Consider the following 19,471-nt stretch of genomic DNA (forward strand, 5'->3'; position numbering starts at 1 on the left):
TCGCACCGGGTGCTCATTTGAGGCGGAGTCCAGGGGCGGTTCAGATAATCGTCGCCGGGTTCGCAGCGCAGCGCGCTAACCGCCACACCACCGCTCCCCAATTCACTCCGCAAGCATCGCATACGAAGACAAAGGCACCCCGGATAGCCTTCACAGACTGTCGGGGCAAGTGCTGTTAGCGAGCAACACTTATGAAGGGCCCTCACGGCACACGAGGGGGTGGGTGACCAGCGCCACGCCCGGCCGCCTCTGGTCTCGCCCCGGCGGCGATGTTTACAACACACCGCACCAGGTACTCATTTGAGGCCGAGTCGACCTAAACGCATGCACGCACCCGCACCGGGGTGCGAGCCGGGAGGAGAGAGGCAGGGCAGGTAGAGGGAGAGCGCCTCCAGAGAAGCGGAGAGGCTGCTCCTGCGCGGAGTGGAGCGCGGGAGACGAAGTCCCAGCGTCAGGCGTTGCTTTCCCATCGCCGTGGGCCTGAGGAACACCATTGACATGAGCAAAGACAAAGATCCCCCGTATAGCCTTCACAGACTGTTGGGGGGGGGGGAGTGGGGGGCAAGTGCTGTTAGTAAAAGGCCGACACGGCGCACGAGGGGGTGGGTGGCCAGCACCACGCCCGGCCGCCTTTGTCTCACCCCAGCGACGATGTTGACTACACACCGCGCCAGGTACTCATTCGAGGCTGAGTCTACCTAAAGGAGGCACAGGAGCGGTTCAGATATCATCGTCGCCGGTGTTGGTGGCCGTGAGCGCGAACGGAACTCGAGTCGCTTGGGTTCGTGGCGCGGACGCGCCAGCCGCTTGCAAAGCCGCATCACCCCCGAGCTCATCGGCGGCACCCAAAGTCTCTCCACGTGCGCATCGAGGAGGCCCAGCCTGGCCCCGGCCAGAAGGCAGTCTGGCGAACGGCAACGTCGCTTCTAGATTTGAAGCTTTCGTGACTGCAAGGATCCATGCTCTTTGGTTCTATTCGGTAAAGTCACACGTAGGTAAAAAAAATAAAACAACAAAAATCACGACGTTTCGGCCACAACACAAGTGGCCTTCTTCAGGTGAAGGAACAGAACTGTCGGGACGACAGAGCTTCAATGAACGCTGCTAAGATTCGTGGCGCCTTTTTTTATTGAGTACATTTATTATATTATTGATGTAATTTAGACTTATTTTTTCTTAGTTTTTTTTCACATCGGTTTACTGTATGATAGTTGGGTAGCGCAGCCCCTTTGGCGTCCATGTACTAGGTGCCTCTGTGGATGTGTAAACTTTGACTTTAACATAGCTATGTCTGTGACCAGTCACAAGCTAATCCCTCAGCTATTTCAATGCTAAATTCTCCTGTTTGATATGTAAACTCCTTTGTCAAGGTGCCTCACTTCTCTCACCCGGCTTAAAAAGACGCCACGAACCTTAGCAGCGTTCATTGAAGCTCTGTCGTCCCGACAGTTCTGTTCCTTCACCTGACGAAGGCTACTTGTGTTGTGGCCGAAACGTCGTGATTTTTTTTTTCTTTACCTACTTTACCGAATAGAACCAAAGAGTATAGGCAACGTCGCTGCTTGGCATCACCGTCGCTGGCATCGCCCAAATCATCGCCGTGAATAGCAGCAACATTGACGCCCTCAATTTGTCACTCATCGCCGACGTCAATCGGAATAATTACCGACAACATCGCCGTGAACGTCGTCGCCGTCGTGGGTCGCGTTGCTGTCATCATCACCAATAACAAAAAATCATCATCGACAACATCCGCATTTCGATTTAAAGCTTTCGTGACTGCAAGGATTCATCTTCTTTGGTTCTTTCGGTAAAGTCACGTAGAATGAGAATAAAATAATAAATTGATAAAATCAAATAACACAATAATATTCTCACTGGGAATAAGAAGAACATCCGCATTGTTATCAGTGCCGGATTCAGCTAGTGCGGGGGCCCGTAGCATTATGTTATTAAGGGGCCATACAATTAAAAACACGTCAATATTAAAACACAATTGTTTTGCTTTCACAGTAAGGGTAATTGTATTTTTTTTTATTTGATATACAGCCAGATAATACGACAAATCGCTAACCTTAAACACCCAGTCGTTCATAAAAGTTGAAGGCGGTATAGTACTATAGTGATAGAGCAAGTGCAGAATCAGTGAACCGGAATTGATAGCTTGAAAGCGTTTAGCGCGGGGCCCTTGAAAGTGCGGGGCCCGTAGCATTATGTAGCTACTTGTGCTGCTAGGATAATCCGGCACTGATCATTATCATCATCAAAGTAAAATTGCCATCATTAACACCATCGTTGACATCATCATACATTCTTCATCATCATCATCATTGACATCGCCAGTGTTACTGCCATCAACATCGACACCATCGCCGACCGCAAACTATCCATCATCGTGAAGGTCACCGCGATATGGTGGGTGGGGGTAGGTGGCGGGAGCGGTGGCGCAGCAGTGAGCACACTGCGCTAGAAACCCGATGGCCAACGCTCCGTTAAATATTCGCACTACAGGTTTAACGCTAACCGAGTTCACCTCTCTCGCCCCCCCCCCCATCTCTCCCCTCTCTCTTCACTCGCTCACCTCCTCGCCACCTTTGTCTTTCTCCCATTCTCGCCCCACCCTCAGAGTTTGACGGCATCAACCCCCCACCCACACACCCTCCGCACTCCCTCCACCTCTCATCGCTATCTCGCATCTCGTTCCCTCCCTCCCTCTGTTTGTGTCTGTCTCTACCTCTATTCGTGTCTGTTTCTGTCTGCCTGCCTGCCTGCCTCTGTGTCCGTCTCGCTCTCTTTGATGCTGTCCGTCTCTGTCTATGCATCTCTAAAATGACTCAATGTATGTAAAGTACGTTGAACTTCTTTTGCACCGTACTTAGCCAACCGTGCTAACCGGAGGTGCCGAGGAAGGACAACAACACTAAACGCAACAAGAAGCAGTTCTAAAGAAATGAGTTTGTCAATCTAGATGATGATTTAAAAGTGCATAGCTCCAGTGGCTTCCTAAATATCGGAAGGAAGAGCGTTCCAGACGGCCGCAGCGGCGCATCTGAAAGCGCCGCGCGAAGCAGCAACCGTCTTTGTTCGATGGCTCGCAGCCAACGACCACCGGAGTTCGCGTCATGGTTCGTGCTCCTTGACGAGATCGTCAAGGTATTGTGGTTCATTTGCGTGAAGCACTCTGTGTGTAATGATAGCAAGGACAAAGATCCCCCCGTATAGCCTGTAACAGACTGTTGGGGCAAGTGCTGTTAGCGAGAAGCACCTATGAAGGCCGGCACGGCACACGAGGAGGTGGGTGGTGTGGCCAAAGCCACGCACGGCCACCTTTGTCTCCCCAGTGGCGCTGTTTACACACCGGTACCAGGTACCCATTTGAGGCTGAGTCGACCTACAGTAGGAGAGGCCTAGGACCCGTTCAGAAAATCACAGCAGGAGCAGCAATCAACATCACCGCCTTCTGCGTGAGCCTGGCAGGACCCTCCTGAAAAATAGTCATGCGACTCAGTGAAAGTTTCCTGGGTCAACAAGCGGAATGATGATCACCTCTGTACAATAGAGGGGCTTTTGGGGGGTTAAATCGCGAAAATATAAATGTGTAGTTAAACCCGACACCACCCGACACAGCCAATTAGTTAAGGGTTGTCACGTCAACAAAACGTGCCAATTAGTTACTAGTACAGCACACCGGTGTGTTGGAGAGTAAACGCACAACATTTACAATTCGAGTACGACGTTTCGCCAGCAATCACAACTAGCATCATCAGGCGAGAGCCAGATTTGTTCTGGATAATATTGGTCGCGAAAGCATCCGTGTGAAATCGTCATCTCTTGCGGAATCGTTATCTCTTCGTTGCCTGAATATGTCCGTCTCCGTCTTTCTGTCTCTATCTCAACGTATCTGTTTCACCGTCTCTGCCCTGAAAGAGATGCAGTGCCACGGTGGCTAGGAGATGTTAACAACCTCGCCTGGTATACAGGAGGTTGTGGGTTCGATCCCGACCGACGCCTGCTGCTGCTGTATATTTGGAGTTTGTGTGTCTCTAACCCCCTGGTTGTTGTGATTCTTTCCTGGGTCCTCCGGTTTTTCCCTCCACATTTAAGTATTTGGCTGCGATACATTTCCACGTGGTAAGCCACTTAGTCGAGTTATCATTTGTGGCCAGGTCGCTTCTGACAAAGAGCTGTGTAGCTGGGCTTTACTTGGTAAAATAAAAAAAATAGTTTAGTTTTTATGTTTAACGTCGACTATATTTTTCCACACACGTATTCTGCGATAAGGGTACAACAAGACAAAGACCACCCGAATAGCTCTAAAATACTTTTTTGGGGCAAGTGTTATCAGCGAGCACCTATCAACGACGGCACAAGAGTCGGTTGGTGGCCAACACCACGCCCGGCCGCCTTTGTCTCTGCAGTGGCGATGTTTACACATCGCACCAGGCACTCATTTGAGGCTGAGTCGACCTAAGGGGAGACCCAGACCCCGTTTAGAAAATCGTCACTCTTATTGCGACGATTATCGTGAGCGAGAATCGAACCGGGTTCGTAGCGCAGCGTGCTAACCACTGCGCCACCGCTCCCCGCCGATAAGGGTACTGACACACACTTTATACACTCATGTCGCGCTCTCTTGTCTCCATGACTGTGTCTCCATATCTCTCTCTCTCCGCGTCTCTCCTGTCTCAGTTTACACATGCGTCACTGATGAACGTATAGATTCTCCTAATTCACAAGCTGATTCAATAATTATCTCCCACTCTGTGTGTCTGGCTGTATATGTGCGTGGCCACCCACAGCCCTCGTGTGCCGTGCCGGCCTTCGTAGGTGCCACGCTAAATAGCACTTGCCCCCAAAAGACTGTTACAGGCGATACGTGGGATCTTTGTCTTTGTGGCGGGGAGCGATCTCGCAGCGGTCAGCGCGCTGCGCGGTCGAACCCTGCCACCCGAGATCGCCTCTGGCTCACGGCCAACACCGGTGACGATTATCTAAACCGGTCCTAGTCCTTCCCTGGATGGACTCAGCCTCAAAATGAGTACCTGGTGTGGGTGTGTAAACATCGCCGCTCGGCAGACAAACTGTGGCCGGGCGTGGTGCTGCTCGCGAACAGCACTTGCCCCTTAAGGCTATATGGGGGAACTTTGTGTGTGCGAGATGTACAGTAAATCACACCACCCCCCACCCCCCCCGTGTCTATCTCGTACCTTGTGGCTTTCCGAGTACTGCACAAGAGGTTTTGAATACACCCGTTGAGATCATTCTGGACCAAATCATTCCTCTATATCCGATTCGCTTGCGTTCTACATTCATTCATTCCAAACGAAACGCACCCGATCATGGCAACACCCTCCGAATACCGCTGACCCGCTGACCCTCGACGCTCATTCGGAGGAGGGCCCTGCGAGAGTGAATCGCTTGGCGTCCTGTGACCATCGTTCTTCCGGAGTGCGGCAGCGAGCTGACAGTCTTATAGAATTGGCAATTAAGCTTCAAAAACAGGCTACAGTCTACATTATAGACTGTCAGTATACTCACCCAGCTTAATAACCATTGCTACAGTCTACATTATAGACTGTCAGTACACTCACCCAGCTTAATAACCATTGCTACAGTCTACATTATAGACTGTCAGTACACTCGCCCAGCTTAATAACCATTGCTACAGTCTACATTATAGACTGTCAGTACACTCACCCAGCTTAATAACCAGGCTACAGTCTACATTATAGACTGTCAGTACACTCCGGTTAATAACCATTGCTACAGTCTACATTATAGACTGCCAGTACACTCACCCAGCTTAATAACCATTGCTACAGTCTACATTATAGACTGTCAGTACACTCACCCAGCTTAATAACCAGGCTACAGTCTACATTATAGACTGTCAGTACACTCCGGTTAATAACCATTGCTACAGTCTACATTATAGACTGCCAGTACACTCGCCCAGCTTAATAACCATTCCTACAGTCTACATTATAGACTGGCAGTACACTCACTCAGGTTAAGAACCATTGCTACAGTCTACATTATAGACTGTCAGTACACTCACCATACTTAATAACCATTGCTACAGTCTACATTATAGACTGTCAGTACACTCACCCAGCTTAATAACCATTGCTACAGTCTACATTATAGACTGTCAGTACACTCACTCAGGTTAATAACCATTGCTACAGTCTACATTATAGACTGTCAGTACACTCACTCAGGTTAATAACCATTGCTACAGTTTACATTATAGACTGTCAGTACACTCACCCAGCTTAATAACCAGGCTACAGTCTACATTATAGACTGCCAGTACACTCACTCAGGTTAATAACCATTGCTACAGTCTACATTATAGACTGTCAGTACACTCGCCCAGCTTAATAACCATTCCTACAGTCTACATTATAGACTGGCAGTACACTCACTCAGGTTAATAACCATTGCTACAGTCTACATTATAGACTGTCAGTACACTCACCAAACTCAATAACCAGGCTACAGTCTACATTATAGACTGTCAGTACACTCACCCATCTTAATAACCATTACTACAGTCTACATTATAGACTGCCAGTACACTCACTCAGATTAATAACCAGGCTACAGTCTACATTATAGACTGCCAGTACACTCACCCAGCTTAATAACCAGGCTACAGTCTACATTATAGACCGTCAGTACACTCACCCAGCTTAATAACCAGGCTACAGTCTACATTATAGACTGCCAGTACACTCACTCCAGTTTAATAACCATTACTACAGTCCACATTATAGACTGCCAGTACACTCACCAAACTCAATAACCACGCTACAGTCTACATTATAGACTGCCAGTACACTCACCCAGCTCAATAACCAGGCTACAGTCTACATTATAGACTGCCAGTACACTCACCCAGTTTAATAACCATTGCTACAGTCTACATTATAGACTGCCAGTACACTCACCCAGCTTAATAACCATTGCTACAGTCTACATTATAGACTGTCAGTACACTCACCCAGCTTAATAACCATTGCTACAGTCCACATTATAGACTGCCAGTACACTCACCAAACTCAATAACCAGGCTACAGTCTACATTATAGACTGCCAGTACACTCACCCAGCTCAATAACCAGGCTACAGTCTACATTATAGACTGTCAGTACACTCACCAAACTCAATAACCAGGCTACAGTCTACACTATAGACTGCCAGTACACTCACTCAGTTTAATAACCAGGCTACAGTCTACATTATAGACTGTCAGTACACTCACCCAGCTTAATAACCATTACTACAGTCTACATTATAGACTGTCAGTACACTCACTCAGCTTAATAACCAGGCTACAGTCTACATTATAGACTGTCAGTACACTCACTCAGCTTAATAACCATTACTACTGTCTACATTATAGACTGTCAGTACACTCACTCAGCTTAATAACCAGGCTACAGTCTACATTATAGACTGTCAGTACACTCACTCAGCTTAATAACCATTACTACTGTCTACATTATAGACTGTCAGTACACTCACTCAGCTTAATAACCAGGCTACAGTCTACATTATAGACTACCAGTACACTCACCAAACTCAATAACCAGGCTACATTTTTGATTTAAAGCTTTCGTGACTGCAGTAATTCATATTCTTAGCTCTTTCGGTAAAGTCACGTTACAATCCTATTTATTGTTTTATATATATTTTATTATTTTATTGTTTCCCTTCAACGTGACTTTACCGAAAGAGCTAAGAATATGAACCAGGCTACAGTCTACATTATAGACTGCCAGTACCCTCACTCCAGTCTCCATTAGTGTTTTTTTTATTCATTTTGTATTATTTTTCTATCTACGTGACTTTACCGAAAGTACCAAAGAATATGGCTATTTCCTTTAACAAAAAAAATACCCCCACCTCTGCCACTCTACCTCCCCCACACCTTTCCCACCGATGGAGGAGTAGGCCTACGATGGAGGAGCAGGCCAAAACACCATCGAAAGCAGTGATTCGTCACCTTTCACTGCAGCCTTGCACGCCTCCGCTTCTCGATCGCGAACAACGAAAGCCGTCTCTGGTAGTTTTTTTTTAGTTCCATTTATTTGGTATAGCCCTGTGAGCCATTCGGCTCTTGAATCGGGTGCAACCGCAACAAACACAAAACAAAAAACACGAACAAGAAAACATCTTAAAGTGACTTTGTGTGACTGTGCAAACAGAAAATCCAGGAAAAAAACAGCAAAATATTCCTGAAAAAGCACCGTACACAAACGCTGTGTGCAAAAATCCCAGTGGGATGCAAGTCAAACAACAACAACAACCACAAGACAACTAAGATTTAGGCCATCAGTCTAACTCCGTCCTAAAATAAACAAAAACATGGCCAAACCATTAAACGTGTGGAACAATCAGTTTCAAGGACAATGTAACTATATTATCAGAGTGTGTTTTTGGTTGCATTTTGGCCACAAGTATTGTGGTTAATGCACCACGTGATTAATTGTAAAAAAAAGGGTTTCCGTTTTGTTTCTAGATTTGAAGCTTTCGTGACTGCAAGGATCCATACTCTTTGGTTCTATTCAGTAAAGTCACGTAGGTAAACCTACGTAGGTAAACCTATGTGACTTTGCCGAATAGAACCATAGAGTATTTCCGTTTTGTTGCCAGGAAAAAAGGGGAAGAATCCTATTATTAAAGTAAGTTGTAACTTAACGTGCTTAATTTGCGTGTCGATAATTTACCTTCTAGAACAAAACAAAAGCTGACCTCGTCTTGCACGCACAGAAAGGGCATCACGCACCCCTAGGGGGTGCGTGCCACCACAGGTGAAGAGCCACTGGGCGAGAGGCTTAGGCAGGTGCGTAAGCACAACACTCGCAAGGCTGTGGCCAGTTCCATCGATGTGTGTGTGATGCATTCTAGATGCGTGTGTGTGTGTGATGCATTCTAGATATGTGTGTGATGCATTCTAGATGTGTGTGTGATGCATTCTAGATGTGTGTGTGTGATGCATTCTAGATGTGTGTGTGTGTGTGATGCATTCTAGATGTGTGTGTGATGCATTCTAGATATGTGTGTGTGTGTGTGATGCATTCTGGATGTGTGTGTGTGATGCATTCTAGATGTGTGTGTCATGCATTCTAGATATGTGTGTGATGCATTCTAGATGTGTGTGATGCATTCTAGATGTGTGTGTGTGATGCATTCTAGATGTGTGTGTGTGTGATGCATTCTAGATGTGTGTGTGATGCAATCTAGATGTGTGTGTGATGCATTCTACTTGTGTGTGTGATGCATTCTAGATGTGTGTGTGTGATGCATTCTAGATGTGTGTGTGTGTGATGCATTCTAGATGTGTGTGTGATGCATTCTAGATATGTGTGATGCATTCTAGATATGTGTGTGTGATGCATTCTAGATGTGTGTGTGATGCATTCTAGATGTGTGTGTGTGATGCATTCTAGATATGTGTGTGTGATGCATTCTAGATGTGTGTGTGTGATGCATTCTAGATGTGTGTGTGTGATGCATTCTAGATATGTGTGTGTGATGCATTCTAGATGTGTATGTGAGTGATGCATTCTAGATGTGTGTGTGTGTGATGCATTCTAGATGTGTATGTGCGTGATGCATTCTAGATGTGTGTGTGTGTGATGCATTCTAGATATGTGTGTGATGCATTCTAGATATGTGTGTGATGCATTCTAGATGTGTGTGTGTGATGCATTCTAGATATGTGTGTGATGCATTCTAGATATGTGTGTGATGCATTCTAGATGTGTGTGATGCATTCTAGATGTGTGTGTGATGCATTCTAGATGTGTGTGTGATGCATTCTAGATGTGTGTGTGTGTGTGATGCATTCTAGATGTGTGTGTGATGCATTCTAGATGTGTGTGTGTGTGATGCATTCTAGATGTGTGTGTGTGATGCATTCTAGATGTGTGTGTGTGATGCATTCTAGATGTGTGTGTGTGATGCATTCTAGATGTGTGTGTGTGTGTGATGCATTCTAGATATGTGTGTGTGATGCATTCTAGATGTGTGTGTGATGCATTCTAGATGTGTGTGTGTGTGATGCTTTCTAGATATGTGTGTGTGATGCATTCTAGATGTGTGTGTGTGTGATGCATTCTAGATGTGTGTGTGTGTGTGTGATGCATTCCAGATGTGTGTGATGCATTCTAGATATGTGTGTGATGCATTCTAGATGTGTGTGTGTGATGCATTTTAGATGTGTGTGTGTGTGATACATTTTAGATGTGTGTGTGTGTGATGCATTCTAGATGTGTGTGTGTTATGCATTCTAGATGTGTGTGATGCATTCTAGATATGTGTTGGTGATGCATTCTAGATATGTGTGTGATGCATTCTAGATATGTGTGTGATGCATTCTAGATATGTGTGTGTGTGTGTCATGCATTCTAGATATGTGTGTGATGCATGCTAGATATGTGTGTGATGCATTTTAGATATGTGTGTGATGCATTCTAGATGTGTGTGTTATGCATTCTAGATGTGTGTGTGTGTGATGCATTCTAGATATGTGTGTGATGCATTCTAGATATGTGTGTGATGCATTCTAGATGTGTGTGTGATGCATTCTAGATGTGTGTGTGATGCATTTTAGATGTGTGTGTGTGTGATGCATTCCAGATGTGTGTGATGCATTCTAGATATGTGTGTGATGCATTCTAGATGTGTGTGTGTGTGATGCATTTTAGATGTGTGTGTGTGATGCATTTTAGATGTGTGTGTGTGTGTGATGCATTCCAGATGTGTGTGATGCATTCTAGATATGTGTGTTATGCATTCTAGATGTGTGTGTGATGCATTCTAGATGTGTATGTGTGATGCATTCTAGATGTGTGTGTGTGATGCATTCTAGATGTGTGTGTGTGGTGCATTCTAGATATGTGTGTGTGATGCATTCTAGATATGTGTGTGATGCATTCTAGATATGTGTGTGATGCATTCTAGATATGTGTGATGCATTCTAGATATGTGTGTGTGATGCATTCTAGATATGTGTGTGTGATGCATTCTAGATATGTGTGTGTGATGCATTTTAGATGTGAGTGTGTGTGTGATGCATTCCAGATGTGTGTGATGCATTCTAGATATGTGTGTGATGCATTCTAGATGTGTGTGTTATGCATTCTAGATGTGTGTGTGATGCATTCTAGATATGTGTTGGTGATGCATTCTAGATATGTGTGTGATGCATTCTAGATATGTGTGTGTGTGATGCATTCTAGATATGTGTGTGTGTGATGCATTCTAGATATGTGTGTGATACATTCTAGATGTGTGTGTGTGATGCATTCTAGATGTGTGTGTGTGTGATGCATTCTAGATGTGTGTGTGTGATGCATTCTAGATATGTGTGTGTGTGATGCATTCTAGATATGTGTGTGTGTGATGCATTCTAGATATGTGTGTGTGATGCATTCTAGATATGTGTGTGTGATGCATTCTCGATGTGTGTGTGTGATGCATTCTAGATATGTGTGTGATGCATTCTAGATATGTGTGTGTGATGCATGCTAGATATGTGTGTGATGCATTTTAGATATGTTTTGTGTGATGCATTCTAGATGTGTGTGTTATGCATTCTAGATGTGTGTGTATGTGTGATGCATTCTAGATGTGTGTGTGTGTGTGATGCATTCTAGATATGTGTGTGATGCATTCTAGATGTGTGTGTGATGCATTCTAGATATGTGTGTGTGATGCATTCTAGATGTGTGTGTGTGATGCATTCTACTTGTGTGTGTGTGATGCATTCTAGATGTGTGTGTGTAATGCATTCTAGATATGTGTGTGTGATGCATTCTAGATGTGTGTGTGTGTGTGATGCATTCTAGATGAGTGTGTGTGATGCATTTTTGTGACTGCAGGGATCCATACTCTTTGGTTCTTTCGGTAAAGTCACGTGGTAGGTATAAAATAAATTAAACCACGGCGTTTCGGGCGCAACACAAGTGCCCGTCACCAGGTGGAACAACCGCAGCAAGAAACAAATAATTTTTTTTTGCTGAATTGGGCAAATTGTTTCTTGCCGAGGTTGTTCCACCTGATGATGACGGGAACTTGTGTTGCGCCCGAAACGCCCGATTTAATTTATTTTATTTTATACCTACCACGTGACTTTTACCGAAAGAACCAAAGAGTATGTGTGCGATGCATCTTTGAGGGTCTATCACTTAATCGGTATTATTATCATGATTATCGTAATCAGTCAAATAAATTCCGCGCGATTAAGTGCAAGAGAGAACTGTACTGCTCCAGTGCTGCCTACAATCCACCGCTGGTTAAACTGATGGAAGTTCACTTCTTCGTGTCGCTCGTGGGCGGTTTGCTCACAACCATACTTCACCACGCCCGTCGTGCGTGCCCCGAGTCACTGATGCTATCGTCGTGCCCGGCAAACTTGACCTTCTGACCTGACCCTCGTGGTATGGTTCACAAGGTGAAGGCGGGTTACATCGTAGGTACGGCAACATAGAAGCACAACACAACAGTTGACTTTGGGCCGCACTGCCCTCTGCTGACCGCCACGGCACTGCCTGGAATACGCCTATAACACCTGGGGTGCACGGTGGTAGGTGGGGAGCGGTGGTGGAGCGGTTAGCGCTACGCTGCGCCGCGAACCCGGCGACCCGAATTCGATTCCCGCGCACGGCCAACACCACATGTGACGATTATCTGAACCGGTCCTGGGCCTCCCCTAGGTCGACTCAGCCTCAAAACGAGTACCCGCTGCGGTGTGTGAACATCGCCAGTGGTGAGACAAAGGCGGCCGGGGCGTAGTGCTGGCCACCCACCCCCTCGTGTGCCGTGCCGGCCTCCATAGGTGCTGCTCGCTAACAGCACTTGCCCCAACATTCTGTTGAAGGCTACACGGGGGATCTTTGTCTTTGCACGGTGGTAGTCGCACACCCAATCCCGATCCAGGCTCGAACCTGCTTAGCTTCCCGCGATCTGAGTGCCATCGAGCGCACGTCCGATGCTTCGGTCACGGGGCCGACGGGTATTTAAAGCCCCCTCCCCCCTCCACGCCGTGTCACTCATGGGATGGATGGGATGGGGGGGGGGGGCTGGGGGCGGTGTTGTTTGACCATACTTCACCGCGCTGGTCAGTGCGGGTTCGTGAAGGGTGGGTGGGGGGAGAGATTATCGGCGGCGGTTGGGAATCGAACGAAGGTTGTGCCGGGGTTCTTAGAGCACAGCGCGCTAACCACTGCGCCACCGCTCGATCGCTCACCCACCCACCCACCCTCCCTCCCCCCCCAGAATGTATGATGAGTATCTACGATCCTTTGAAGATGAACGGAAGCCATCAACGACGTTCTCTCTCTCTCTCCCTCTCTCTCACCTCGTGTCTGCTGCGTCTCGCTCCTCGTGTCCGTCTCTCCACGCCGTTGTACTGTACTCAGACACGCCGCCCTTAGACGTGGGGGAGGCGAGGGAGGCGTCGTCGTGCTGGAGTTGAGACGGGGGGGGGCGGGGGGGGGGGAGAGAAATTAATAATGACCATCAGCCATGTTCAATCCACTGCTGGATGAAGGCCTCCCACCCCCCCCCCCAATACAATCGCCACCTCCGCCTAGCGCTTTGCTCCGCACGCCGCTGATGTTTGTCGCGTCCGTCTCTCTCCCAGGGCGAGAGACGGCAGCGATAGACATCGCAGTTCCGTTGCTCAATGTATGACTGCGAAAATGCGATCGGTGAAGAATTGGCGGCGGTGTCGGTTTAACGCGTCGGAGACTTTCGCGACCAATGTCATCCATAGTGGAGGTTGTTTTTTGTGTGTGTGTGTGTCGTCAAACCCGCCGCCACCCGACAATTCGTTAAGGTGTGTCGCGTAAACGGAACATGCCAATTCGTTACTAGGAGAGCACACAGCGGTTTTGTGTGTTGGAGAGCAAATCCACACACACACACAAAAAAAACACAATTTTAAATGTGCTGACGGCGGCGGCCAAAGGAGATGTGGAGCCACGCGACAGAGAACGAGAGAGAGAGAGGGGAGGGAGGAGACGTTCACCGTGGAGACGGAGTGTGTGAAGGGGTGCTGGATGGATCCATAGATAGACATCGCGGGGTGGATCGTAAGAGGGAGCAGGGGGAGGAGGAGAGGACTTCATTCAACAGTGGATAGATCAAGGCTCACGCTGCTGCTGCTGATGATGATGATGCAGGATACATTTAAATTGCTATAGTGTTAACATGGTTATTAGACAACTGCATCCGTGCAGCACAGCACGACGGAACGGCACAGAAACTACGTGTAAAACAACATATATCATAAAGACGAACTAAACAAAAACAGATCAATGTCATTTTCTAATCGACAATAAAATTAGTTATTTTTTTTTGTTCTTGTTAAATTATCCAAACATCAAATGTTCCCCTTCGCCACTACCACCCCCCCCCTCCCCAAAAACTCGACGTTTGTAGAATACACACCGTGCAGACGCCGTCACAACAACCACCGTCTGTGGTGGTGGTGGTGGTGGCTGCGTTGTGCACCCGTCTCCCATGGATATCCGCACGCAAGTGTCGCGAGAGAGCGCGCGCGGTGTGTGTGCTGTGTGCGCTGTGTGTGGAGAGAGAGAGGGAGGGAAGGATGGAGATGGATGGGGAGGGAGACGGTGAGGTGGGAGAGGAGTGTTGGGGCTTGAGAGGGGTGGTGATGGTGGTGGTGGTGAGGAGGAGGAGGAGGAGTAGGGCGGGTGGTGGGGGGGTCACGTGACCCGCGGACCAGCATCCGCGCGCCTCGTCGCCAGGGAAACGCTCATCGCGCGGTTGCCTTGGCGACCACCCGCGGAGCCAGACGGAGGAGAGAGAGCGAAGCAATGAAAATAACGCGACTTGCCGAACGCGATGTGTGTGTGTACACGTGTGTGTGTACACGTGTGTGTGTGTGTACAAGTGTGTGTGTGTACACGTGTGTGTGTACACGTGTGTGTGTACACGTGTGTGTACACACGTGTGTGTGTGTACACGTGTGTGTGTACACGTGTCTGTGTGTGTATATGTGTGTATGTGTGTACACGCTGTTGGAGACGCTGCTGCTAAGACTGGAGCGTGCCACTAAGAGATGGGGCCTTACCATCAGCCCCACCAAAACTAAGCACCTGCCTGGGTATTTTGTACCATCGGACACTCCACCCCCACAACTCCCAATCGGTGATGGGGCAGTTGTGGAGAGAGTGGAGAGTTTCCCATACCTTGGCAGTGTGCTTATGACCGGCTCCAGTTTAACAGCAGAGGTCTCACTCCGAATCAGTTGAGCGGCAATATCTTTTCATCGGTTGCGTAACGCTGTGTGGAAGCTACCTGGTTTGTCGCTCCGCACTAAGCTTCAGGTCTTCTCGGCCACGGTCATTCCCTCCCTTCTCTACGCTTGCGAAACGTGGACCCCCTTAATGGAACATCTTCGCCGGTTAGAAACATTTATCCTGGCCTGTCTACGATCCATCCTGGGTTTAACCAGGCTGGATTGTGTGAGGAGCTCACAAATCCTTGAAACATCTGGGCAAGGTCCCATCGGTGAGCTCCTCCGGCGGGGAAGGCTGCGTTGGCTGGGTCATGTAGCCTGCATGCCCAGCCACCGCCTGCCGAAACAGCTTTTGTTCGGCCGGATCGAGGGGGCTAAACGGGCGCGGCACGGGCTAGAGAAGAGATGGAGTGACGTGGTACAGGAGGACGTGGAGCTGAGTGGACTTGCCGATGACTGGTACCAGCGGTGTCAAGAACGGCCTCTGTGGAGGAGGCTCGTGAAGGATGCTACTGGGCAGTTGGAGGCAGTCGCCCTCCAACAACAACGGAGGGCGGAGGAGCGACGCTCACAACAACGAGCGGAGCGCCGGGTGGCTAAAGCACAGCAGGTTGGCACAGTAGGGGGCACAGGTGGTGCATCAGCCAGTCATCTCAGTCATCTCAGTCAGTCGACCCGTGGCACCTGGGTCTGCCCCGTGACCTCCTGCCAGCGGGCGTTCGACACTTCACGTGGCCTCAAGGTGCACATGGCCTGGCACAAGCGTCGTGGTGACGTCACCGCCACTTCGTGGCGAATGGCGGTTGTTGTTGTTGTTGTGTGTATATGTACACCGGGGATGTGTACACGCGTGTGTACACCCGGCACACGAGGGGGTGGGTGGCCAACATGGCTCCCGGCCGCCTTTGTCTCCCCAGAGGTGATGTACACACTCCTACATACACACCTGTAATGACATGCACACCGTGAACATTCACCTGTGTACACACGTGCACATGTACACATGTCACACACCCCACCCCCTTGTACACCGAGTTCCCCGTTAAAACCCCGTGGAGCCACGGTGGTCACGACTCGCGCTCCGGTCCAGTGACTGCGCGATCCGGGCCGGGTGATGCGACCAACCCTCAACACGATCACGGTTACCATCATCATAATCATAGCAGCGGCATAACCATCATCATAGCAGATGCATCATCATCATCATCACCACATCATCATCACTGTCATCATAGAAGTATTGCTACCATCATCATCAAAGCAGTAACATCACAACCTTCAACACATCATCACTATCATCATCATTTTTCAGCAGGATCACTGCCATCATCATCATCATCAACGCATCGTCATCACAATTATCATAGCAGTAACATTACAGCCTTCAACACATCATCACTATCATCATCATTTTTCAGCTGGATCACTGCCATCATCATCATCATCATCAAAGCATCGTCATCACAATCATCATAGCAGTAACATCACAACCTTCAGCACATCATCACTATCATCATCATAGCAGCAGGATCACTGCCATCATCATCATCATCAAAGCATCGTCACTTCGAGTACCATCATCATCAACAGAGCATCATCACGATCATCATATCAGCAGCTTCAGTACCATCATCATCATAAACGTATCGTCATCACAATCATCATAACAGTAACATCATAACCTTCAACACATCATCGCTATCATCATAGCAGCAACATCATCATCACTACCATCAACACAGCATTGTCACTACTACTACCATCATCATAAACAGAGCTACTATCATCATATTAGCAACATCACTCCCATCAATCATTAATACGGAATAATCACAAACAATAGCACTATCACTACCATCATCAACACAAACATCAGTGTCATCGCATCAGCATTACAATTACTAATATAGCTTCATTATAGCAGCAGCAGCAGCAGCATCACTACCATCATCAACACATCCATCAGTGTCATCACAGCAGCATCACAATTACTAATATAGCTTCATTATAGCAGCAGCATCACTACCATCATCAACACATCCATCAGTGTCATCACAGCAGCATCACAATTACTAATATAGCTTCATTATAGCAGCAGCATCACTACCATCGTCAACACATACACCAGTGTCATCACAGCAGCATCACAATTACAAATATAGCATCATTATAGCAGCAGCATCACTACCATCATCAACACATACACCAGTGTCATCACAGCAGCATCACAATTACTAATATAGCATCATTATAGCAGCAGCATCACTACCATCATCAACACAAACACCAGTGTCATCACAGCAGCATCACAATTACAAATATAGCATCATTATAGCAGCAGCATCACTACCATCGTCAACACGTACACCAGTGTCATCACAGCAGCATCACAATGACTAATATAGCATCATTATAGCAGCAGCATCACTACCATCGTCAACACATCCATCAGTGTCATCACAGCAGCATCACAATTACTAATATAGCTTCATTATAGCAGCAGCATCACTACCATCATCAACACAAATACCAGTGTCATCACAGCAGCATCACAATTACTAATATAGCTTCATTATAGCAGCAGCATCACTACCATCATCAACACAAACACCAGTGTCATCACAGCAGCATCACAATGACTAATATAGCTTCATTATAGCAGCAGCATCACTACCATCATCAACACGTACATCAGTACCTGGTGCGGTGTGTAAACATCGCCACTCGGCCGCCTTTGTCTCCCACTGGTGAGACAAAGGCGGCCGGGCGTGGTGCTGGCCACCCACCTCCTCGTGTGCCGTGCCGGCCTTCATAGGTGCTGCTCGCTAACAGCACTTGCCCCAACAGTCTGTTACAGGCTATACGGGGGGTCTTTGGTTTTTTTTCTAACTCTCGGGGGGGGGGGGAGGGGGGAAGAAAGGTGGGGGGGGACAAAGAGGATGGGTTTGATAGAAAGGGGGGGGGTAGAGAGGTGGTGGAGGAGGTTAGAAAGGTGGGGGGGGGAGAATAGAGAAGTGGGGGGGATAGAAAGCTGGGGTTAGAGAGATTGGGGATAGATACAGTGAGGGAAAAAAGTATTTGATCCCCTGCTGATTTTGTATGTTTGCTCACTGACAAAGAAATTATCAGTCTATAATTTTAATGGTAGGTTTATTTGAATAGTGAGAGATAGAAAAACAATTTTAAAAAATCCAGAAAAACGCATGTCAAAAATTTTATAAATTGATTTGCATTGTAATGAGGGAAAATAGTATTTGACCCTTCTGCAAAACATGACTTAGTACTTGGTGGCAAAACCCTTGTTGGCAATCACAGAGGTCAGATGTTTCTTATAGTTGGCCACCAGGTTTGCACACATGTCAGGAGGGATTTTGTCCCACTCTTCTTTGCAGATCTTCTCCAAGTCATTAAGGTTTCGAGGCTGATGTTTGGCAACTCGAACCTTCAGCTCCATCCACAGATTTTCTATGGGATTAAGGTCTGGAGACTGGCTAGGCCACTCCAGGACCTTAATGTGCTTCTTCTTGAGCCACTCCTTTGTTGCCTTGGCCGTGTGTTTTGGGTCATTGTCATGCTGGAATACCCATCCACGACCCATTTTCAATGCCCTGGCTGAGGGAAGGAGGTTCTCACCCAAGATTTGACGGTACATGGCCCCGTCCATCGTCCCTTTGATACGGTGAAGTTGTCCTGTCCCCTTAGCAGAAAAAAACACTCCCAAAGCATAATGTTTCCACCTCCATGTTTGACAGTGGGGATGGTGTTCTTGGGGTCATAGGCAGCATTCCTCCTCCTCCAAACACGGCGAGTTGCGTCGATGCCAAAGAGCTCCATTTTGGTCTCATCTGACCACAACACTTTCACCCAGTTGTCCTCTGAATCATTCAGATGTTCATTGGCAAACTTCAGACGGGCATATATATGTGCTTTCTTGAGCAGGGGGACCTTGCGGGCGCTACAGGATTTCAGTCCTTTACAGCATAGTGTGTTACCAATTGTTTTCTTGGTGACTATGGTCCTAGCTGCCTTGAGATCATTGACAAGATCCTCCCGTGTAGTTCTGGGCTGATTCCTCACCGTTCTCATGATCATTGCAACTCCACGAGGTGAGATCTTGCATGGAGCCCCAAGTCGAGGGAGATTGACAGTTCTTTTGTGTTTCTTCCATTTGCGATTAATCGCACCAACTGT

At 47.6% G+C, this 19,471-nt stretch overlaps 1 protein-coding gene across 1 annotated transcript in view; it reads right to left on the reverse strand.

Annotated features, from left to right (window-relative positions):
* The window catches only part of LOC116951553 (regulating synaptic membrane exocytosis protein 2-like), a 29,884-nt gene extending 15,180 nt beyond the window's left edge, over nt 1–14,704 (reverse strand). Inside the window, exons 1-3 of the mRNA XM_032970268.2 lie at nt 14,467–14,704; nt 13,373–13,479; nt 335–480 (exon numbers count right to left, since the gene is read on the reverse strand). Coding sequence (XP_032826159.2) covers nt 335–470 — 136 coding nt within the window. The 5' untranslated portion in view covers nt 471–480; nt 13,373–13,479; nt 14,467–14,704. The remainder of the gene's footprint in view (nt 1–334; nt 481–13,372; nt 13,480–14,466) is intronic.
* Between the last annotated feature and the right edge of the window lie 4,767 nt (nt 14,705–19,471).

The sequence above is a fragment of the Petromyzon marinus genome, chromosome 43 (genome assembly GCF_048934315.1).
Source record: "Petromyzon marinus isolate PM22_M1 ecotype Great Lakes invasive population chromosome 43, UKy_Petmar_22M1.pri1.0, whole genome shotgun sequence".
Taxonomy (NCBI): domain Eukaryota; kingdom Metazoa; phylum Chordata; class Hyperoartia; order Petromyzontiformes; family Petromyzontidae; genus Petromyzon; species Petromyzon marinus.